The 24,883-nt window shown below is 42.5% G+C and overlaps 1 protein-coding gene across 1 annotated transcript in view; it reads right to left on the bottom strand.

Moving 5' to 3' along the window:
• The window catches only part of DCAF12 (DDB1 and CUL4 associated factor 12), a 38,221-nt gene that overhangs the window by 12,784 nt on the left and 554 nt on the right, over window positions 1-24,883 (bottom strand). The window contains exons 2-7 of the mRNA XM_030568065.1: window positions 22,885-23,139; window positions 12,661-12,867; window positions 10,566-10,626; window positions 3,636-3,829; window positions 2,568-2,633; window positions 1,352-1,514 (exon numbers count right to left, since the gene is read on the bottom strand). Coding sequence (XP_030423925.1) covers window positions 1,352-1,514; window positions 2,568-2,633; window positions 3,636-3,829; window positions 10,566-10,626; window positions 12,661-12,867; window positions 22,885-23,139 — 946 coding nt within the window. The remainder of the gene's footprint in view (window positions 1-1,351; window positions 1,515-2,567; window positions 2,634-3,635; window positions 3,830-10,565; window positions 10,627-12,660; window positions 12,868-22,884; window positions 23,140-24,883) is intronic.

A 24,883-nucleotide genomic window follows, 5' to 3' on the forward strand; every position in this document is an offset into this window, starting at 1 on the left:
CTAATTTAATTCATCCTAACCAAGTGGAATTAAAAACAAGAATTTGTGCAATAATGGGAGAAAGGCGCTAAAAATGACATGTACGAAAGAATAGCCTATAGTTAGCTAAGGAGACTATGACAATATGTCAGAGCAAGTTATAGGCATCTGTTTTACAGGTTACAAAGATTTGGGTTTGGCAATTCAGTGTGCAAGTGGGTCTGGACTCTGTATAAGGCAGCAGAGGCTAGTATAGTCAGTAAGAGATCAATCACTTGGACTAGAAAAATAGCACAGGGGAGTGCCCTTTTATTTCTGTTACTCTGAAGCTGCTCTTGAAGAGCAATCCATCCGAGTGCTCACATAAGGGGAGTAAGTGAAGATGAATGCATGCAGAGGACATATGGTCTCCAAACCAATTCCTGCATTTATAGCTTTTATCTTTCTCCAATCACAAGATCATTAGTACTGCACTGATTCTCCCAGTTTATCAGGAGGCTGTTTTAGAGCACACTTTGGAAAATGGCACTTCAAATTGGTTCATAAGGGGAACATTCAGCAGCAAAGAGCTGTTGGCCAATATTTTCAAGCCTGGGTGCCTAAAATTAAACCCACAGTTAGTGTAGGATTCAACTCAATTAAAATGGCCTATTTTCAAAGGTGTTAGGCGTCCACAAACCCCACTGAAATTAATTGGTGCTACAGATGTTTAGCATCTTTGAAAATACGGCTGCTTATCCAGGTGCCTGAATATGGATTTAGGCATTAACTTTCAAACCTGGGTACCTAACGTTTTCTTCACTGTGAATAACCCAGAACAGTACAGAAGTTTACAGTTAGATTATTTACATTTGGCTCAACTTAAATTTTGTAAGAACAAGATTTTATAAAAAGTTTAAACCGTAGAAAATGTTTCCTTCATGGCTTTAAAATTCTAAAAAACCATTCCGTTGCAGAGTTGAAACTCAGTAATGTAGGACAGGGCATGAAGGTGACTAAACAGCACACACAAATGCAAGAAGTAAACAGAGTACCAATAGTTACTGAAAATCCAATATATTTGCAATCTACTGCATTATTATTAACAAGCATCCCCTTTAAGCGTGACAAAGTCTAAACAGATAAATTTTAATTTGACCTGATTAAAGAGCGAGGTGATTGCCTCTCTCCCTTAGCTTCAGAGACACTGTTTTAATCTGTTTTGTGTGGGAAATATTAGTGCAAAGTTTAAGTTTACATATATTACTACTGATCTGGGAAGTTCACAGGAAAAGCCTTGATATTTACTAGCCTACTGTATTTTATTGCAGCCCTGACTGTTACCTTTTTGGAAAGATCAACAATTTGAAACTTCACTTCCAAGTTTTCTTACCACTGCCTCGTTCTCTGGAACAGACGGATTTAACATTGTGGGAAGGTTGCCTTGGATCCAGAAAGGAGACATGTGCCTGAGATCCTACTGCATACACTGACCACTCCTGACCATAGGCCAGACACACATTCTCCCTGCAGTATGGCAACTTGGTGGAAAGTAGCTGGAAATAAATGGAGAGAGAAGTCAACTGAAAAAGGTGGGGGGGAGAGGAGTGATTGAACAAAATCTAAACATCCCTGAAACCATATTTGAGGAAACTATACTTAAGCAGTAACATGGACTTGGAAACTTCTGGAAGAAGGTAACTATTTGATCTATAGGGCAAAGAGAGAAGATAATCCCACTGGATGGAGAAAAGCTGGAAACTGCAGCTCCTGGAGAGAGGGGAAGGGAGAGAGACAGGCATTTAGACCATGCCCACATGTAGAAATGGTACTGGTTTAGCTAAAGACTGGTTTTAAACAGGCTTAGTTAAACTGGTACAATTCCCTGTGTAGACACTATTGCTTCAACTTTGTTTAAATCTGTTCCTTATTAACTTAACCTAAATTGAAGTAAGCCTAGTTTAAACCTAACCAAGCAGCAACAGCAGTTTGCACCAGTCTAAACCAGTGTGAAAGTACATCTTACCACCATGTCTACACTACAGGATCTATTTTGGCATAGCCCCTTATTGTGGATGCAGCATACACCGGCAGAAGAGTTCAGCCAGCACAGTAATACCACCTCCCTGAACAACATTAGCTATATGTCAAAAGCAGCACTTTGTCAGCATAGTTGCATTTACACCAAGGGTTTTGCCAGCACAGCTTCGTTGGCTAGGATTTTTTCCACACTCTTAGCCAACACAGCTGTGCTGGTATAAATTATAAATGTAGATCAAGCCTAAGTTAAACCAAGGCAACTTCCCTGAATATAACTAACACTAGAACAAGACAAGGGAAAGCTCCTAATTTGTCCAAGATTAGTAAGAAATGAGGAGCTTCCATCTCTCAAAAGGGAAATAAGTACTCACATGTCGAGCGCTCTAACTTCATAAACATTATCTTTGCTATGAAACTTTTCAACCTTCAGATCAAGGTTTTGGGCAAGTGTCTTACAGATATTGCTGGAGTCTATTCAGATGCATTCTAAGGAAACTGACAGAGTAGGAAGCAGCCTTAACTGATAGGTTAACTACTGAAATTTAGCATAAATACACAAGAATGGCAACCTTTGATAGCGTGTGCTCTGCTTTCCAAAGATGAAAGTATCCATCCAGGGACACAGCTCCTAGCTCCTAGAAGGAAAAAAAAAAAAAAAAAAAACAGCTTCCATATGATATACATTTGTACAAATAAATTTCAGTGCCAAGCAGCTGTTTAAAGGCTACTTTAATGACTTGAGTTCAACTTATAGATGAATGCTACCTGGAACTGTTGATGAATCTGTACAAGGTAAGTCTTAATTGCACATTGATTTCAGCAGAACACAAGAGCATGAAGGGTATAGTGGGGAAAGACCAGAAGTGAAATGGAAAGCGTACAACCAAACAGTAGCTTAACCAATACAAAACCCTTGTTCAATCAAGTGAGCAACCCTTAGAAAATGCACTATGAGTTAGCATTGGCAATTCTCAGCACCAGCACCTAAAGCAACACGAGGCAATAAATATTAAGTAAGATTGCATATATGCATTTTAACAAAAACTTAAAGTCTTGCATCACACTAGAGACAGTCTTTTAGAAGCCATATCCTCCTCCCTTACAATTGGTATTTAGTTTCTAAGATACATTTTCACATTTTTACAAATACCAAAAAGACAAGCTCAGCCAACAAAAAATGTTGAGTTGTCCACTGTTATGTCTTAGGAGTCAAATCACTTGAATGTGCATTAGCTGGCCACTGGCAGACATGCACTGATCAGTAATAACCATTTGTACACCAGTTAAGAGTGGGGAAAGGGTTACCACCAGTGAGCATGGTCCCAACTCGTCTAGTATTTTGCCTACTGTATTCATTATATAGACACATTCCATAGGCCAAAAAGCTTAAAACCAGGAAACTCACAGGAAAACTCTTCCTTCCAGAAATACATTTTATGTTTGCTCCAGTCCCTATCTGTTTGTTAATGGCAGAGACAAAAGAACAATATCAGAGAAGGGGAAGACAAAAGAATCTGCAAGCAAAATATAATGCAGATTCAGTTAAGTGATTCCAGTCTAATTTTGTATCCAGGTGTACAAACGGAAAAGTTACCATTTTTCACTCCTCTCAGGTTCCCTGTTTCCCTCTTACTGACCTTGTTCTTATTGTTGAATGCCAGTGCTCGGACTTTACAGTTGTCTGGATTGGTGTTCTCCTTGGGGATATCTTTCAGTGCCCTGTGTGTTATGTGAGCATAGACAGGGACTCGAGAGAGGTTGTGCCTGGCATCACTTTTAGTCAACACCTCTTCTGTCACTTCCCAGAGACCCATCGAGCCATCCCGGGAACCTGAATAGAAAGGACATAGCAGCATGTGTTAGGCACGCAAAATTTCCCTATTGAAGATGTAACTTCAGTCAAGCAAGTAAGCCATGGCCCTGACAAAGGAAGAATAAAGTGCTGTTAGTTTAATCTAACTGAACATATTGTTGATCTTTCAGTATTAATAAAGACTAATAAAAGTATGATATCTGAAAGCAGTCCAATTTAGAAAGATAATTGGGCTCATTAAAACTTGCCAATGGCTACATACATTTTAAAGCAGCTAAATCAAATCAAGCTATTCTGAGATCTACAAGCAGCAAACAGGAGCATCAAACTGGAGCTATCATCTTCAGAGAACACTCAACTAGCAGCAGCTTAGAGGTGGCTGGAACAGCAAGGTCTAGTCTACATAGTTGCACTGGTTTAACTAAAGGTGCATTTTCAAATGGGGTTCATAGATATCAGGGTTGGAAGGAACCTCAGGAGGTCATCTAATCCAACCCCCTGCTCAAAGCAGGACTAATCCCCAGACAGATTTTTGCCCCAGATCCCTAAATGGCCCCCTCAAGGATTGAACTTACAACCCTGGGTTTAGCAGGCCAATGCTCAAACCACTGAGCTATCCCTCCCCCCAAACAGGGGGCACAATAGGTCATATACTGTATTAAGAGTGATCCTGTGTGGGGCGCAGAGGCTGTGCCACTGGGCACAAGAGACTGGCAAAGTCATCACAGGTGTTGGGACCCAACCTAGGACTCTAGGAGACACCATCATACATCTAATCATAATCATTGCCTGAGCCCATCAGGGTGGTGCCATATTCCTATTTTACAGCTTCTCCCTACCTAAGATCAGATTGGCTGAGTTCTCAAATTAGGACTATCTATGACTCCACCCACCATGGAAACTCTCTCTCCAGCTCCTGGAAAAAAACAGATCCGCCCACTAACTATCAAGCCCTTGCCTTCTTGGCACATCAAGTAAATGGTCACCTTGTCCTGTCTCCTTGCACTACACGCAAACAGAAATCCATTAAATTTCTCAACTGCCTCCTTCAGCTTCTAAACAAATAAAATACTGCAATGCAAAAGGCGTGTGGGTTACACAAACAGAAATCTTAGTTTGCTGTTACTGTGTATTTCTGAGGGCAATGCAGGGGGAGGAGAAGGAGAGGGAGTTATGTAACAAGGAAGAAGGACCAGAGTACACAACCAGAAAGGAGCAACAGTGTCAAAGCAAAACACTTTGGGAAGAAGGGACAGCATTCTTCAGAGTGCAGCCTGTAGCACTCGGGAACTAGGGAAAAACTGCCAGGGCTGCAAGTTGTAAACCAATCATATAGGAATATTTCCTTTTTTAAAGTTTTACTAGGCCTTGACACTCCCCTCAGCATCCCAGTCGAGAAAGGCGTAAAGCAAGGAGATAGTTTCAGTGAAATTGTATTTACTGCCTGCCTTGAAATGGTTATGAACAAGATCAATTGGAGGAGTGGTGTTAATATAAATGGAGAACGATTATCTCCTCTCAGATTCGCAGATGACATCGCACTAATTGCTCAAAGCACCAACCAACTGCTATGAAGACTCGACAAGAAAAGCAGTCAGTTCAGTCTGAAAATGAACCATTGCAAAACGAAATACATGCAATCAGATGTCTTACGAAAAGCCCAAATAATGGTAACAGGAGAAGAAATTGAAGTGGAACAGTACGTATATTTGGGCCAAGACATGAATGGAGAACTCTCCCGAAGGATTTGAGCAGGATGGAGTGCGTCTAATTCCATCAAGGACATCCTCAAAGGGGGAAAAAAACCACACGACAAGACCACACATACAAATATCTTCAATTCAGCAGTGCTGCCAGCCATGCTGTATGGCAGTGAAACGTGAGCACTGACGAACAGAGAAGAACAGCGGCTGTCGGTAACTGAACGGGCAATGGAACGAGCTATGTTGGGAATTTCCCTTCTGGATCGTATCCCAAATGAAATGATTAGAGAATACAGCGGAATGAAATATATTGTAGTGGAAAGCAGATATAATAAGATATGATGGGTGGGCCACATAGCACGATTCACGGACAATAGGTGGACCGCAGTCATTACTGAGTGGTACTCCCGAGAACAGAAAAGACCACCTGGTCGGCCTCCAAGAGGATGGGAAGATGACATTAAATGTTTCAGAGGAACATGGAGAAGGCAGGCAAGAATGCGAGAAGAATAGCGGATGTGTTGTGATCGGCGCAGGCTTAACAGCTGAAGATCGATCGATCCAGGTGATTAGGCATATATGAATTTTAACATTTAAAAAAAGTTTTTCAAGCTGTTTGGTATATTGCCAGAGATAAGTGTTTAAACAGATTTAGATAATCCTTACAATTTAATTATTTTCCCTACAAAACTGGGTTTAGAATAAATTATATAATTTCAACAGTGGTACAAACAGCTGCAGCAGGAGGAATCTTTCATTTATAACCTTCCTAATTTTTTTTTTTAAGGCAGTGCACTGAGTAACAGTGAGAGTGTAACTTGTGTTTACCATTTTGTTTTAGGGCCCAGCTTACACATTAAAGGTCATGGATGTCCATCATCTGCAATGTCTGCAACTTCAGAGTCAACTGCTGGTGTCATCAGCAGTGCTGCAACTCAACTACATCACACAGTAAGTTACTTATATCGGAAAGACTCTTCATCATCCAGTAAAACTTATGGGTGAGTTTGTGATCAGGACCAGCTAAACTCCACAGGTGAAAGTTGCTACGTTATTTATGTAGCAACTTCTCCCCTTTTTTTCTTGTTGAGAACACATATTGCATTCACATGGTTCAATTATTATGACCAGCCCCACTCCCACAGAGCAGACACTGCTGGACACACTGTAGGAGAAGGAAATTGAACTATGTGCAATAAACCTTGACAGGAAAAAAAATTAATTAAGTCTTGATGGGTGGAGTAATGTACATACTAAAAATGTACAATTAAGAATCTGAAAATACTAAGCTATACAATTGCTTATATAAATGTATTACATTACAGTGCACCCTCCTAAGTAGCAAAAAGATATACCAAATTAGCATAAAGGCTCTATTGACTTGGAAATCCACATATTTAATGGTCATACCAACCAATGAGAATGCACCTCTCTTTAGAAAACAAGCACAAATGGAAAAATTAATTAAAACTGATGATTTAAATAGAGGCTTTCCACTTGATAATTTAAATAGTCATTTAAACAATGATTTAAAGTCACCTTGATTTAAATTAGTCCACGCTGACACTAGAGGAGCACAGTGAGTATGGGTCTGGGAGCAAGGAACTGAGTTCTTATTTCCAGCCCTGAGACCCAATCCCTCTGGCCCTTGGACAACTCACTTCCATCTATGCCTCAGTTTTGCCATGTGTACCTCTCCTTCCTTGCCTCTACAATATGGATAATAATTCCTGCACAGTGTTCATGTGTAGGGCAATATAAATGTTTAAGAAAATTCATAAGAGCATTAACGGTAAAGTCTGAAATTTCACAGTTTGCATGGAATGAAGTTTACAAGTACATTTAATAAAATTCATTCCATCCTTAAAACTGATTAAGTAATTTTTTATATTATAAACTTGCAGATGTTTTCCTTTTTTTTTTAAATGTCAAAGATCACAGTGTGGGGATGGGGTGTATTTTCATGATTTCTGTGCCCTCTGTGAATGTGTGGCTTACAAAGGGCTCTGTTCATGCAAGTGTCCCTTTGAAGCTGAAGAGCAAGTAAGACTCAATACTCTTCAAAATTATAGCCTTTGGTGTACACTCTTTCATTTTTAAAGTATAAACTGGATTCTGGGTCATCCAGACATGGCAGTATCCCGGCATGACATCATTGGCTCAGCATATTTCGTCTTTTACCGTCCAATAAATTCCACCAGCTCCCACTAATGCTCATTGCCGACAATCACAGCGAAGGGCTCCCCAGTCACATTTTATGATACGTGTTCTACCACTCAATTAATTTATACGGTCATGGCTTTTAAATGAAGCATAATCTTGTTTGCTATGGAGATTTACAATTCAGTAGCACCCCCATTAATTTCTAAACACACTGATACACTTTAAAAAGAAGCTGCTCTTTTTACTACTGCTAGCAGAGAAACGCGTCACTGTATCTTGTGGAACTGGTTAGCCCTGAAGCCAAGGGGAGAATTCCATTTGTCACCCTAGGCTTATAAGCATCATCTAGAGAATTATTCATCCTATCAGAAGCTCTTACCAAGGAACAGCCTATTGTTCGCCTATAATGGGAGACTTATTCTTCCTTCAAAACTGCTTTAGGTCAAAAGAGATTTAGTTTTGTCTATGAACTCCTTGAATAAGACACTCCACACACTTGGGCAGAGGTTGACTCTTGCGTCGTTACTGCTGGTGTTTATCTAAAGTGACACGGAAATTCAACCCTCCAGCCCTCTCTGGAGCAGGATATAAAAAGGCCTCCCCGGAGTGTTCACATGAGACATCAGAGGCTGGCAGGCCTCTACTCCCAAACTGGGCGAAGCGACTGGCAATCTGACCTGACCTGCAGTGGGACCAATAGCGCCTTTCCCTGAGAGGGAAAGATGTTTAACCTGCCTCCCAGAAGGTGGGGTGAAATTCTGCCTTCAGTTTCTCACCTACAGAGAGGCATGTGGTAACTCCTCTCCCAGCTTTATTTCAAATATTTCTGCTTCTCGACTTATGGCAACATATAATTAGTTTCATATTTGTAGGGTTTATTAATTCTCCTTCTGCATCGTTTTGTCCTTGGCATTTTCTGCACCAGGACCCACAGGTAAACAAACCCTCCAGAACATACTTGGCAAGCTGACTAAAATTTTAAATATAGTATTTATGCGTGGATTTGTTTGTTGCCTTAGTGACATGTCCAGACAGCAGAACCTATATGCCCAATGGCCACATGCCAAAGAGCCAAGCTGAAGCATCACATGGTATAAGTGATGTGGCAAGCTCACTTCCCCTGAATGCACAACAATGAAGCTATGTGGGGGTAACAAACAAGGTAAAACAATCATGTACTAGGTTTCCTGTTGCTCTGCTGTTCCCTTCTCTCTGGCTACGTCCAGACTACCCGCCGTATCGGCGGGTTAAAATCGATTGCTCGGGGATCAATATATCACATCTATATCACGTCTCATCTATCGATCCCCGAGCGCGCTTATATCGATTCCGGAACTCCATCAACCCCAACAGAGTTGTGGAATCGACAGGGAGAGCCACGAACATCAATCCAGCGCGGTGAGGACGGGTGAGTAATCCGATCTTAGATATTCGACTTCAGCTATGTTATTCACGTAGCTGAAGTTGCGTATCTAAGATCGATTTCCCCCCGTAGTGTGGACCAGCCCTCTCTCTCCACCAAACGTTCTCAGTAATATCTGTTCTTTTCTCCAACTTTACTAGCTTGCTTTTCTTGAGACTCTTCCTTCCCATTCTGTGGCTACTCTCCTCTCCCCTACCCCGCAATCTAGGCTCACTGAAGGCTGAGACCAATAGTAAAGGAAAGTTATAATCAGCTAAAAAAGTGTGAAAGCAGGACTCATCCTGCAAGACCAACGCTGTTCAGAGTTGACTCAAGATTGAAAATAAGCAGCTTTGAGAAGCACCACTGAAGCTGCAGGTGGTTTTGGATGGAGCTGCACCCACAGTCGAGCCCAAATCTCCCTCTCTACATACAGATAAATGGTATCCAATATCTAATGACGACAAAGAGATTTTCTAAATGATATTAAACCTTACCTACTGAAGAAGCAAAATCAAGTACTGAACCTCATTGTTCAGTGTTGAAGAGAACATGTTCCTGGAGACTTACCACCTCCACAATCAAGATTTGCTTTACTTTATTCAGTTTTCCAATGACAACTTCTACAATAAGCATGGATATGCAGAAACTTTCCCCAGTGGGATACATTCTCTTCCTGATGCACCTAAGAACTAGGTTAGTGGGATTTAAAGGCACTCAGTATAACTACATGGGTGTGGAGTTTTGAGGTTCTTTTTAAAACACCATTTAATTATTTCATTGCACGTAAAGACTTTTGCTGTCTCTAAAGAGTTTAGATGCAGACCTGGTTGAGAGACATCCACATGCAATTATACACACAACATTTAGGCTCCCACTACACTTCAGGTTGAATCATGTCAATTCAGGGCTGTCCCTCATGGTTAGAAGTATCAGAGGGGTAGCCGTGTTAGTCTGTATCTGTAAAAAGCAACGAAGTCCTGTGGCACCTTAAAGACTAACAGATGTATTGGAGATTGTGTGTGATGAAGTGGGTATTCACCCACGAAAGCTCATGCTCCAATACATCTGTTAGTCTTTAAGGTGCCACAAGACTCTCTCTTGCTGTCATGGTTAAAGGTGCCCATGTTCTAATAAGGCTTTTTGTTTGTAGTGTGGCCAGTATAGCAGTTCTACAGCCATGTTGGACCATCCACACTACAAACAAAATGCATTAGAAAAAGGATGCTCCTAGCTATATCAGACAGGTTGGTGCTACCATGATTATATTTCAAGTGTAGATTGTGTCTTTGTTTCACAGGTTTTAAATTGGAAGCATCATGAAAAAAAATTGTCCTCTATTGTTCCTCCATCAAATACATCTTCCTGGGACTCTGATCACCTCGTCAGACATCATGTACTTACCCAGTAGTACTTTGGAGTCTTTCCTTCAGTCATAGACATTAAACAACCACTCTCTACAAGGTGTATGTGAAGATAAACTTACCAGAAACAGCCATAGTATCACTGATCCAGGCAATAGAAAATATCCAGTCTTTGTGTCCATCCTGAAGAGAAAAAAGGACAAATCAGCCTGTCATATTTATCAGTGTGTATATTTTACATAACTGCTAGCAAATGCACAACTAGTTGTACAGTTTACAAAAAACCAAACTCCCTGTTCAAGGTACAGCAACAAAAGGAAAGCCTATTAAAAATTAGACAATTGTGATGGCAACACCACAAAACTTGTAAATTTTAGTTTATTACCTGAATCTACTTTTATCTTACTTTTTGAAATAGATTTCAAATAGAGATAGTAGCCCTTTAACATCAGTGGTGAGTAAAGAAGCCTCATGATGAAGATCAAACTTAAATTTTGGAACTGAATGACGTTTAAAGAATCAGCTGTTGCACTTAGATAGATACATCCCTTATTAAACAATCACATTTCCTGTGTATTTTCTCATACGCACCACTACTATTGATGTAATTAATCATGTTCTAAATTTTATATTAAGAAGCTATTAAAAATAGTTGTGTATTTACATTCCATGACACTGAAGCTCTGGAAAAATAGGTCAGGCTGGAAATATGGGTGTTCTGTACACAATAACTACCCATATAGTAAAGCTAGATAACTCAAGGGATGCCACTGTAGTCTGTTCACAGAGAACTGTGGGCCTGATGCTCTCTTTTCATTTCAATAGGAGTAATTCTGCATAAGAGAGGTTGAGTCACAGTACTATGTAATTGAATAGGAAGTGATGTCCTATAAACCTTAGAAGTCAACCATCTGCAGAGTAGCCTATCATTCTAAAACAGCTACCACAGACATTATGAGCTCAGCTGCTGTGACTCACGGATGCTCATGTGAAGGTCCTGCCCAAGAACAAAGCTTCCAAGAAAACACTCACTTAAACTTTGTTTAAGAAACTTTTATAAAAAGGCCCTAAGATTTTTTTATTTTTATTTTTTTTAATGGAGCACGGTACAGTTTACATCATATGCAGGCAAGAGCTACAGAGTTAGAACTAACCCACAGAGCCCAATTCTGTCCTCAGAATCCACGTGCAAGTCACACTGGCTTACAGAATGATGCATTAACCCCCACACAGTATCATCTCACAATATAGTTTGTATGCTAAAACAGCCCAGTTTATGCCTCAGTTTACTGTGTGTGAATTTTTAGTTTTCCGTTAGCAGCTTAGGATGTTGCTAATTTCTAACTGAAGGGTAACACTTGTCTCCAGACTGGGTCTGTTAGGGGATGTGGCTTACAAAGAAGCTCTTTCTGCAGTGAAGCCTTTGCAAGAAGATTGCTCATTAAAGACAGAATCAAAACCCCAGGATCAGTAGAGTTAACTCATCCCTTGTACTGTTTGCCTGTTCACTCTTCCAGACTAAAAGGAATATTTTTAAAGACGTGCACAGACCACATTAAACAGGGATGTGTGTCCATATCTCCAGTGCATTCACCCTGACACTTCCCTGACACTTCAATTCTGCATGAAGTGAGATTTCTGATCTTGGACACTTCATTGTAATACCTACTGCAGCGGTGGGCAAACTTTTTGGCCCGAGGGCCACATCTGGGTGGGGAAATTGCACGCAGGGCCATGAATGTAGGGCTGGGGCAGGGGGCTGAGGTGCAAGAGGGAGTGTGGTGTGTAGGAAGGAGCTCAGGGCAAGGAGTTGGGGCAGAGAAGGGGTGTGATGTGCAGGAGGGGGCTCATGGCAGGGGTGCAGGAGGGGTTCAAGGTGCAGGAGTGGGAATCAGGGCAGGGGATTGGGGTGCAGCAGGAGTGCAGGGTCTGACCCAACACTGCTTACCTGCAATGGGGAACCACAGCCAATGGGAGCTCTGGGTGTGGAACCCACAGGTGAGGGCAGCGTGCAGATCCCTCTGCCCCCCACATCCTTCAGGGGCCACAAGGACGTGGTGCTGGCCGCTTGTGGCAGCGGGGCAGCGCCATGGGGCTGGCAATCCTGTGGGCCAGATCCAAGGCCCTGAGGGGCCGGATCCTGCCCATGGCCCATAGTTTGCCCACCCCTGACCTACTGAGTGACTCTGTACCGTGCCAATATATATGTTAACTTACATCTCCCACACAGACGGGATCAAGTGTAGGCAGACGATAAATCGCAAGGCTATTTGGATTGTCTCCTCCTGTAGCCAAGAGCGTCCTCGAAGGGTTTAGCTCAATTGCATGAATCCCACAGCCCTGCTGGTTTACCATATCAGGTTCTCGGTCTTTCAGAATAGGAATCTTCGTAATTTGACCAGTCTGGACATCTACCACAAACAGCTGAAAGACAGATGTACGTGAAGTTGCAGAGACAGAGCCATTGAACTAAATTCACATCATAAGTTTGAAGAGAAACAAAATGGCAGGTCACTGATCCACTCTCTATCAGAGTTATGGCATTGTCGATTCTCATAATGGTGCTTAAATTCAAAGCTAAGCCACAAAAATGTATGTTCAAAGAAATGCTACAAGCGTGATTAAAAGGGACAGAGCTAATTTTTTAGCAACAGATTTTAAGGTAACTTCTTAAGTGTTACCTTTAAGAACAGAAATCCAGCACTCAAGACAAAAGTGGTAAGTTGACTGTTTCTTTAAATCCAAAGATAGTACACTTAGGATATGTCTACACTGCAATTAGACACCCGCACCTGACCCATATGCCAGCTGGCTCAGGCTAAAGGGCTGCTGAATTGCAGAGCAGACTTTCAGGTCTTGGGCTGCAGACTGCCTGAACATCTACACTGCAATTCAACAGCCCCTTAGCCCGAGTCCTGCAAGCCCAAGTTAACTGTCCCTTTTAATCACACTTGTAGCATTTCTCTTAACATACCCTTAGTATCAAAGGCTTTTAAGAAGCTGAATTAATGAAATGGGAAAAGAACAGGGAAAATGTTCTGAAATTTTCACTTTGCCAGACACTTCTATAATGGGGTCAGCAGAAGAGTTTCTGGTGCTTAGAATGCAGTTTATATTTATGTATCATTTCTTTGTCAGTTGCCTCAGAAAGCTAGTAATTCTTTTCCATTCCTAATAAGCATCAAATGATAAATATTGAGTTAAACCCATAACATTTAATGTAACTGTAGATCTTACAGTTGCTATCCCACATGTCTGTGTAAGCCAGAGAAGTCCAACTCGCCCTGTGGACTGGGATGAAGTCCATTTTTGTTTATGATATGAGAATCTAGGACTGCATACCACTTTCAATACACAACAACGGTCCCACTGTTACCAATGGGAGTTTGCACAGAAATCCAAGTAGAATACAGCCTTACAGAATATCTGGACATCGCATCTTGTTCAGTATTTACAACCACATTCAGCACCACTCTCCCTAGGACTAGGACTATTTCTTCCCTTCCCCCAAAGTATTGTCTCCCCCCTCTCATTCATGTCCTACTTTGTCCCAGCAGGAACTCCCAGTTCCCACCCTCTTCTTTATTTCACACATCAGCAATTAAGTAAGTAGTGCAACCATGTGCAAGTGCCATCACTAGGCTTGGAGGCTAACATTCTAGTGGGATTAATGAGAGACAGGGCAGTTCACTCCACTCAGATTAATTGAGTCAGAATGTCTGCAGACTGAGGAAAACAGCATTGCATTAGTTACACCTGGTTAATGTTTGGAAGGTTTTCTTCACAACTGTGTGTGTGTTAGAAAAGTCTTTAAAAAATAAAACCTTTGAATCTGTAGAATCTGAATATGCCATATGTATCACATCAATACATCATACAAGCTGCATTGGGCACCCAGGGCAGGCATTTAACACTGTAGGTGAAAGTCTAAAAATCTTCCCATCTCTAGCTTCTATGATTCTGAATCAGAGGTATAGGCTGCGATATCTATGTTGCTCAAGGATCAAGAGAATGCCTGGGTCAATGTAAACATAGAAGGCTGGGATTTACAGTTGCCACAGCCATATCCTTTTATCAATTCATGCATTCAGAAGTGTGAACCATTAGGGTCCCACCAAATATCTACAAGAGGGTTAAGAAACTAGAGACGCACATAAAAGGGGACTCAGACAAACAATGTCAAGGTTCATTGACATCCAATCCTTCTGCTTTAATTTTTTTGGTCTTCCATGCTTAATAGCATTCACCTACAGCAAGCAACCAAACTAACACATTTTAAGTTTCAATTTGTTGCTCATGCTATGAGCCTGTGACAGTACTCTGCTCTCCTTCTGTGCCAGCCTGTTTTGTCAGTCCTGTTCTGTGTTTCCGGTTCTCTTTCTCCCTCCCCAACAGACTGCAGATGAAATCTCTTACTTCTACTGCATGTCACTGTTTTCTTAAATTCCACTGCAGTTATAACAGAGATATTTAGCTGTGTTAAGGATTCGGACCTAAATTGTAGGTAGACTATAAACTCTTAGAGGCAGGGACTGTTTCTGTGAGGTACCTAACATTTTTGAATGATCTAAAAATAATTAAGGCAAAGAATAAAATAACCAGAATAGCTTGAGTTTAGCACAGTAACAGACCATCATGGGGCAGCAGGTGTGAAAAAGGGGAAGCTGTGGCCGATTTTCAATTTGCACTATCGATTGCCTACAGGTCTTTCTGGTTTCACTACATTTGCTCATGATCTAGTAAGAATCACAGAAGCGTAGGACTGGAAGGAACTAACAGGAGACTAAATGCAGCTACTGACATGTCTATTGAACTGGCTTTAACACAGCCAGTAAGACAGCTGCCATGCTGTCCAACAGTGCAAGAAGCAGGAAGGCAGAAAACATGATCCTGTTATCAATTCATGCATTCAGAAGTGTGAAATATTTGGTTGCTTTAAAATCAATAGTTTTTTTTAAAACCCAGCAAGTTATGGCATCTAAATCTTAAGTCAGAAATACCCTATTCCCCAGCATTTGTTAAATGTCCCAAACAAACCCAGGACATCACTGTGACTGAAAATAAAAGTATGAATGCAAATGCTTTCCCAGGTGTCTATAGCAGTCTGGTCTCTATGATGGTTACGAAAGTTCTGGAATGACTACACTACAAAACCCTAGGGGGTTTCCCTTCTCACCTCCCCATCTCAAATGAGAATGAGAACCCCTCCCTCAATAACTCACCTTTGGGTGGAACTTTCATCCTGGTCTGCGCTCAAAAAACACAGCTCATGGGGCAAGCTTATGCTGACATGCTAAGCACTGGATAGCTGCCTATATCTGAATGGTTAGTTATGTAGATTTGTTTATTCTTTAACTTTTTTCATAAATGTATTAACTAGCAGCAAAGAGTGATTTTTATCAATTGTCAATATGCACTAACATGGCACCTAAGCTTTAACCAGTCAAAAGAATGCTTTGGCAATAACCAGGAACCAAAGGATCACACCTAATTTGTATCAAATGGAGCAGACTCAAGATGGCCAGTGGGGAACAATCTTGTACTAGCACAGAAACCAACTGGATGACCGAACAGACTTTTCCCATCTCTAGCTTCTATGATTCTGAATCAGAGGTATATGCTGCGATATCTATGTTGCTCAAGGATCAAGAGAATGCCTGGGTCAATGTAAACATAGAATGCTGGGATTTACAGTTGCCATAGCCATACCCTTTTATCTTATGGATACTATGGCTGAAGCCCTGCACGGATACAAAATTTCTATCCGCATTCAATCTGGGATCCACAAACATGGTCTGTGGATATGTGCAGATTTGCAGTGCTCTAGCTATGGCTACATTTGACCCATCTTGTTGTACAGTACCTTCTTTGATTACTAACTTTATACATTCTTTAGAATTTGTATTACAGTAGCACCTACAAACCCTAGCAGCAATCAGGGCCCCATTGTAGTAGGTGATATACATGTACTTAGGAGACAGTTCCTGCCTCACAGAGCTTACAATCAAACTAGACCATACCAAAAAATTATCTCCACTTTGCAGTGGGAAAATTGAGGCAGACGGCAATTAAGTGCCTTTGGCAGAGACAGAAGTTGAACCCGAATCTCCAGAGACACAGGCCAGTGCTTTTACCACACAATCCATCCGTCCTCTCAAAGTACTTTAATCAGTTTGCAAGTTCTTCTGTCAGTTCCATTTTGCTTCTTTACCAGCCTTTCAGAGACCGCAAGGAGGAAAGCCAAACTCATCAGTACAGTACACACAGCCACATGACTTGCATGCCTCATTATATCTTTTGTAACCAAAAATGTTTGGCTGGACAAAGCAAAGTCCTACAAACTCAGTGGCATTTCTCTGTCTGCAACATGATACATTTAGAATACTCCATCTGATAAATTCCAAAATTCCAGGGAATGCTCTATGCATCAATAGGCAAAACTATTGCTTTTGATGAAAAGTGAAAAGTAGTGAAGTCTGATTTCCACTGACGACAAACTGCAGAGAGCTCATTTACTGCTAAAGACATCTCTCTGGCATACTGCAGCTACATATGCACTACCGGCAAGAGCTTAATATGCTGCTCTCATTGCTTATGCAGGCTAAACTATACACTCAATAAGACGTGTGACCCTCTAGTATAGTGTACTTTCTGTAAACGCCGTAAGTGGGCACAAACTTAAATTTATATGGTACCAGATTTGTGCCTGCATGCTGACTTTCCTTGTGTGACAAATAAGCACATTATACTTTACTCCTTTTGCACAGCAATTCTTTCAAACTCTTGCAGGACGTAACATTGCTAATTCTGTATAAACTAAACTGTATTTTGGTTATTTGTGTCAGCATTTGAGTTTATTGTTGACCAGGACTGTCTTGCTGAAAAGTAAGGTCACAGAGTTGACAGCAGTTTGTCAAACCAGAATGGAAAGTTGTTTACAGTAGGTTATGCATTAATCTTCACTCTTTAAACAGTAATATTTCTTTATGAAAAGTTCAAGCTCTAAACTGGTAGGGCTCCCTCACAAAAGAGATTGGAATAAGCATAAATCTCAGTACCTCCAGCATAAAACCCACTTATCAGTATCACAGTACTGGTGCTTCTTAAGGGATAGATGTGAAGAGAGAGTACTGGCCTTATGGATCAGTTCATGCATAAGGGGCAGAAAGAGGCCATCAGTTCTATGCCATGTGATGGACACAATAAGAACCAAGATAGAAATTACAACAGCAGAATATAAGCCTGCTTGCAAACTTGAATACTAGCCCTTAGTACCAGAGACCAAATGTCACATTACACCAAGATGGTTTCCCTAAGACACTCAGCAATTTTAATTACAAACTGTTTTCCAGTTGGGGTGACACTTGTCAATGAGAAAAGAGGGTTATTGTTCTATTTGCTCCTCGCTGAAGCCTAGTTTGTCAGTTTCTCGTGTGCCTCTTCCATTGTGTTTAATTCCAAGAGGCTGTCAAGACAGTTAGTATTTTTAAACAGATTGCAAAGGATGCAGAGGGAAGAGACTGAACCTACCTATGGGCATCAATTTTGACACCCCAGCACATATCTCCTGAGAAATGCCAAAACAGAATTTGAAGAAAAACATTAACGTATATGAATGCCATCACGCAGCAAGTGGCAGAACAGCAACTACCTATGGGAACAAAAAATTGCTCACCTATTTATCAACATGCAACTGAAAGAACTGGTCTCCTTTAGAAGCTCATTTGCACCAAGTCAGATTTAGTCTGTTCAGGAGGCTGCACCTTCAGGGTTACAAACTTTAAATGTAGGCTTTCAAGAGAAGAGACTGAAACCCTGATACCAGGGAAGAACACCCAACTCCTATATCCTCCATTTTAGACACACAGGGTATGTCTACACTGCAATTAAACAGCCATGGCTGGTCTGTGTCAGATGACACAGGCTCGCAGGACTCAGACTCTGGAGATGTTTAACTGTGGTGTAGATGTTTGGGACCCTGCGTGGGAGGGGAGAGAAGGGGTCAGCCCAAATGTCTACACCACAATTAAATAGTCCTGTGGCCCCAAATCCTACAAGGCCGAGTCAGCGAACATGGACCAGCCATGGGTGTTTAATTACAGCATAGACATACCCTAAGAGGTAGAGTGGAAAGTACATTGGCTTGCAAAGGAAATATTAAGCCATGCTTTCCCTCAGGGGCTATCAGAGCCTGCATCCAGACAAGGGGGAGAATTACCATGGACCTTCTCTAGCAGCAAAGTGCTGCAGTGTCAGGAGCCTGTTGTGTTCTTCATGATTGTCTTGTCATTTAAGAGGAAGAAAAAGTGCTCTTACATATGATCACCACCTGGTCAGCTCTGGCACAAACCCAGGACTGATCACATGGGACTAGTCTGCTGATCTCCTTAAGTGCAAAGGAGACTGGGCCCGGTGCTGACATACAGCCTCCTGCTTAGCCTACAAATATTCAAACACAAACAAGGGCTGGTAACTTGCAGCGGGACAGCTGAGCCTCTGAACACAACACAACAATCACATGGGGGGAGAAAGGCTGTCTAACTGGCATTAGCAAGCAAACCACTCATCCCTTTGAAAAGCCATGTCAGAAACAACAGCCAATAAAAGGAAAACTTGAGGTTCTAAGCCCAAACGTAGCTATCAATCCTGACAGGGTGAAAGAAGAAATGTAAGAGCAAGGAGTGCTGCCTCCCCCTGCTAGACAGGAAGCAACTGACAAGCAAGACCATTAGGTAAGTGGAGTGACATCACAGCTCTAATATTTTCCTGTTTGAGCTAACAGGAGGTCTCCTGAACTTTTATTACAAAAAAGAACAGTAGATGATTTGAACCTAAAGTTGCAGAGTGATCAACTCATTTTGGGGGTTGGGACTTAGTAAAAAAAATCTTTCCCCCAGAGCTATGAAGATTAAAGAGAGACCCCTCAAACACACTAAAGTTCAGACATTCCAGCCCCGTTTCTGGTACCACAATGTTGTTTCCAAGCACCAAATCTAGTCATCTTCCACACAGCACTGAAGTTTCTCTCTAGTTTGTTTGCAATCATATCCATCTCTGCTCCTCTGCCTAAACATCTGGTACCAATCATTGATATTTAGATACTGTTGTATAGGCCTTAAAACATCCTTTGACAGACATGTAAAGGTCTCTAAGTTTGGGGGTGAGGAGCAGTTGCTAGCTCTATTTGGTTATGTGTACTGCAGTGGCACTAGAGACCCCAATCAAGGGACAGGGCTTGTGACAGAATACAGCCCTTTGTTCACACCCTACACACTATTGTAATAGTTTTTGTACAAAGTATGCCATGTGAGGTATCATTTGAAAACTCATTATTTGCTGCTCACTGTTCTGGTAAAATGAGTGGCAACACTGAAATTACAAGATACCCTCATATGGCATTAACACCACATTTCAAACCCCACAGCCCTTCCTAAACAGAAGCTGGCAAACAGTTCTGTCTGAAACAAAGAGGTATGTGCTCCACTTCATTTGCATGCAAGCAGTAAAACAGAGTGTCATTAAGTAGAAAGGGAAACAAAGAAAGTTCAAACAAGTGAGAAAAAAAAAGCAGCAGGGACCATCCTTCTGCATAGACTTTGTCTTCTGGTGCACAGTTGGAAATGTTTTTCAAGAAGTGGACTGAAACTATAAAAAGGAGTACACACCCCAAGGGATCCTTCTCTCTCTCCCTACCCATCACATTCACTGCACCTAAAGAGACAAAGGAAACATCTGTTCAACTGTGGGAGAAAGGGCCCTGACCTACAGGGTTTGGTCAGTAAGACAGCTGAAAGTATATGTTAACTATTTCAGATTCAAGCAAAGTTTCTTAAGTTGAATCTTAGTAAATGTCTTATCTTTATTTTTCTTGTAATTTTTTTTTTTACTTTAATGCCTCATTACTTGTACTCACTTAAAATCTTTGTAGTTGATAAACTTGCTTTGTTGTTTTATCTAATCCATTGTGTTTAAACTGAAGTGTCTGGGTAACTCCATTTGGTCTGACAAGTTGTGTGCATATTATTCTTTTAAAGAAATAGTGGATCTAATATTTTTATTGTCCAGGAGAGGGCTGGGAAGTACAGGACAGACATTTCTTTGGGAAAATCCAAGACGGGGCATATTGGGATCACCCTGCAGTCCAACCAAGACTGATTGGAGCTAGGGTGTAACCCAAGTGTGGCTAGCAGGCTACAGTTACACACAGACATGGTGTGGCTTGCATACTGGAAGGCTGTTTGTGAGCTGGCAAGGTAGCAACTACTTCAGCACAGCATTGTTAGGGCCCTTCATTACCACAACAAAAACAGGTGAAAAAAATCAGTGGAAAAAATATTTTTCTGGAGTTTATTTTGGTGGACAGAAGGAAGGGGGAAGAAGTATTCAGTAGATTAATGCTTTGATAAATGGAAATCAATGTGGTTTGCTGCAGAACTGAAACAGAATGCAAAACACAATGCTACCTCTAAGTTTAAGAAAACAATACATCTCCAAACAAAATTTCTCATTTGAACAGTTTACTGTTTTAGACTTAGAACTATTAGCCTATAAATATTTACATTTAATAACTGGGTCACACCATTTGCAGCACATACAGGAGAAAAGGATGAAGTTGAGTGGTTTTCCACAAGACTCTGTTAACAAGGTAGCAGCCCATTTGAACCTTTGTAATGTACAGATAAAAAGCGCAGAAAGAAGCATAAACCACTGCAGCCCCGTAAGGCCTACAGTTCTCATGCAAGGACAAACAAACAGATTTTCTAAGCATTTATTGTGTTTCGCTAAGTCTCCCTCATGTAAACTGTCCCAGCAGCAGTCCCAGAGCAGGAAGAATGTAAGTGGAGAGAAGACAAGGTGTTGTTAAACTCTTCTCAAGAGTTGTTTAAATGATGTAGCTATTTTAATTTAAACAGCTAGGCCAGGTGCAGGCAACAGGTGCCAATGGCAGCACAAAGGCGGCGCCAAAGGCGGCACTTGAGCTGATTTTCAGCGGCACTCACACTACCCGGGTCCTGGCCACTGGTCCAGGGCACTCTGCATTTTAATTTAATTTTAAATGAAGCTTCTTAAACATTTTAAAAACCTTATTTACTTTACATACAACAATAGTTCAGTTATATATTGTAGACTTCCAGAAGGAGACCTTCTAAAAATGTTAAAATGTATTACTGGCACACAAAACCTTAACTTAGAGTGAATAAACGAAGACTCGGCACACCACTTCTGAAAGGCTGCCAACCCCTGAGCTAGGCAGTAGTTCTCATTAAGAGATATTACATGCCAAGTTTTCTAAGTTCAGTCATTTTTGTTGTAGCCATCACTACAACAGCAGTTACACTTTTTTTTAATTAAATAAGAAAATACCATTTCTACCAGTTTATTACAGCTAAATGGAATTTCCTCACATTTTGCAAAATGTTTAAGTTAAATCAGCTTCTCATATACCATGTAGTCTAGGTGACTTGGTGCTGTGTCATTTATCAGTTTGCTCCAGCACATACTCTCTTTTTATACTGCTAGAACAGGGCCTCATCCTCCCTGATTGAACTGACCTCATTATCTCTAGCTTGCTTGCTAGCATATATATACCTGCCCCTGGATATTTCCACTACATGCATCTGAGGAAGTGGGTATTCACCCACGAAAGCTCATGCTCCAAAATGTCTGTTAGTCTATAAGGTGCCACAGGATTCTGTGTCTCTTTTTATCAGTCCCCTCAACTTAGTGTAAGGCCAACAACATTTATTTCTCCATCAAGCTTCATGTAGCTTGATATGTGCAACCCTGGCCCCATTTTAGTCAATGGACTTTTGCAATGACTTCAATGGAGCCAGGATTTCATCCAACAGAAATAGAAATGTTTGTTTTTATTTATTTAAAACATTCACTTGAATATTCTCTGAGGTGTTTGAAATCCAAACACTGCTGCACTAAGAACCTGAAAATGTTTAGCTTCCCCAGAAACAAATTAAATTAAATCTAGTTCACATGCCCAAATGGAATGACATTAACAAAAGTAAACCAAAATGGGAAAAAATGGATATTTAAAATTGAGTTTAGCAATTTAGGACCATAAAATTGAGAAAATTTTGCATTTAGGTGTATGATTTTTATCTTCATAGTGCCCTTTTAAAAGCACTTACAGAATATGGTACACAGAGAGCAACGTGTACAAGAATGAGTAACGGAGCCTTATTTTATTATTAGCCTTAGTTACTAAACCGGTCTACACCTCTATAGCTACCTTCCATAAAAGCCAATAATGATCAAATCTTGCCATCCTCACAACAAAAACCAAGACTCAACTGTGCCATCGTTTTTCCAACAAGAAAAGTAGTAAACTCCTCTGATAGAAAGGAAAGAGGCTGGATCTATACATAGGCCAGGCATAAAAATAGTAGCTGTAATTATCAGAGGAAAAAACAAATAAGTCACACTTACTGTGTTGCATTTTGTCCCACACACCACTTGTCGGTGGTTCAACCATTGAGACGCAAAAACTTTATTAAGGGTCCCAAGATGAAATTCTCTCTCTTTCAGCAGACTGGGAAGTTGCTGTGCTGCATATCCATGCAACAAACGGTGGTAGCTCGATTCATTCTGCAGCCGAACCTCTCTGCCTTTCAGATAGTACACCAGAGACTTTTTTACTGGGGGGAGTCTTTTCCTTTTGTGAGCTGAGTGATCCCAGCCATACTGTGAATGACAATCAAAATTCAATGCTGTAGTCACAGTAGATTTAAAATAATTTATGGATCTGTATTAAAGAGGAAATTATCAATGAACAAATGAAATCTTGTAACCTACCCTAAAATACTATACAAGAGGGTTAAACCCATCCCAGCATAAACTTCGGCCATATTAAGAATTTTAAAATACATATTTGTCAGGCAACTGTCACCGCAGGGATGCTGTACACCAATTCTGACTGCAGTGTGCTGCTGTTTCGATGAAATTTAAAAGATGCCTATGAGCAACAGGAAATCGCAAAGCACTTTCAAACAACTGAAAGTATCCCAGGTCAAGATACTTTAATGAGAGTTCTAATTACGTCAATTTCAACAGACATGTATCAAACCCAGAAAGCTGGGGGGGGGGGGGGTGGAAGTGTTCCAGAAAATAGCTTCCTGATTCAAACACAAAGGGGGAGAGTTTTTTAAAAGTGCATAGCCTGGTTCAATACCGACCTGGGTAGTAACCTGAGCTCCAAAGCACCTCCTCCCACTCCGTTTACAATCACCCCGGAGCATCTAGCCCTACTGGCTTGCCAGTGACCGAAGAGGAGGGATGGGTGGGTTTATCAGGACCCAGACTAGTGAGTTTCCTACACAGGAGCAGCAGCAGCGCCCGCCTCCCTCCGCCCCAGCCCGAGTGCGAGTCGGTTACAGGGTTCGAACGATCGAACCAAAACACGGGCCGCAGCCGGAGCCCTGCTCGGGAGCAGCCAGGATGCGGGGATGAGGCCCCCCGGCACCCTGCTCTCCTGGGGCCCGCCCGGACACCCCAGCCAGCTGACACTACGGCTCCCCTCTGGCACCCCCGTAGCAGACTAGCCAGGTGCCAGCCTCTCCCCGGGGGCGGATGGCAGGTGACCCAGGACCCAAGCCTGGGCGGACAAAGCCCCCGGGGGCGGCAGCCGAGCGAGCGGCAGGAGGCTGGCCGGCCGGGACGGAACTGGCTCATCCCCTCGGTTACTCCCCATCCCGACTCCCCCGCTTACCAGGCCTGGGCCGCGGGGTCGATTAGCGCCCGCCCCCGGTACCTGTTTCCCCCACTACCTACCTAGTCTCCCCTCGAGCCTCCATCGGCCCGGGGGCGGGGGGAACCTACTCCTGTCCGCCCCGGCTCCGTCCCCGGGCCCCCCCTCCCCTTTCCCTAGCGCCGACACCCACGCCGGGCTCCCGCCGTTACCTGCACCCTCCAGAGCCTCCCTTGGGGCTGACCCGGCCCTCCCCTTTCCCTCCTACCCGAGCAACCAACTTCGGACACCCCCACAAATTACCTGTCCCCTGGACCCAGCTCTCCCCTCGCAGCGTCCCCCGGTTTCCGGGAGCGGATGAGTGGGGAGAGGGCTTGATTAGCTGCTCCGCAAGCAGAGCCGCTTCACGTCCCCATGAGCTGGGCCCTTGTAGGGCTCCCCGGCTACCCTCCCCCCCGCCGTTACCTGCTCGCCCCCCCCGGCCGGGGCCCGCCCCCCCGTTACCTGCTCGCCCCCGCCGGCCGCGGCCCCTCCCCCCGTTACCTGCTCGCCCCCGCCGGCCGCGGCCCCTCCCCCCGTTACCTGCTCGCCCCCTCCCCCCGTTACCTGCTCGCCCCCGCCGGCCGCGCCCCCTCCCCCCGTTACCTGCTCGCCCCCGCCGGCCGGGGCCCGCCCCCCCGTTACCTGCTCGCCCCCGCCGGCCGCGGCCCCTCCCCCCGTTACCTGCTCGCCCCCTCCCCC

This window comes from Gopherus evgoodei, chromosome 6 (assembly GCF_007399415.2).
Source record: "Gopherus evgoodei ecotype Sinaloan lineage chromosome 6, rGopEvg1_v1.p, whole genome shotgun sequence".
Lineage (NCBI taxonomy): Eukaryota > Metazoa > Chordata > Testudines > Testudinidae > Gopherus > Gopherus evgoodei.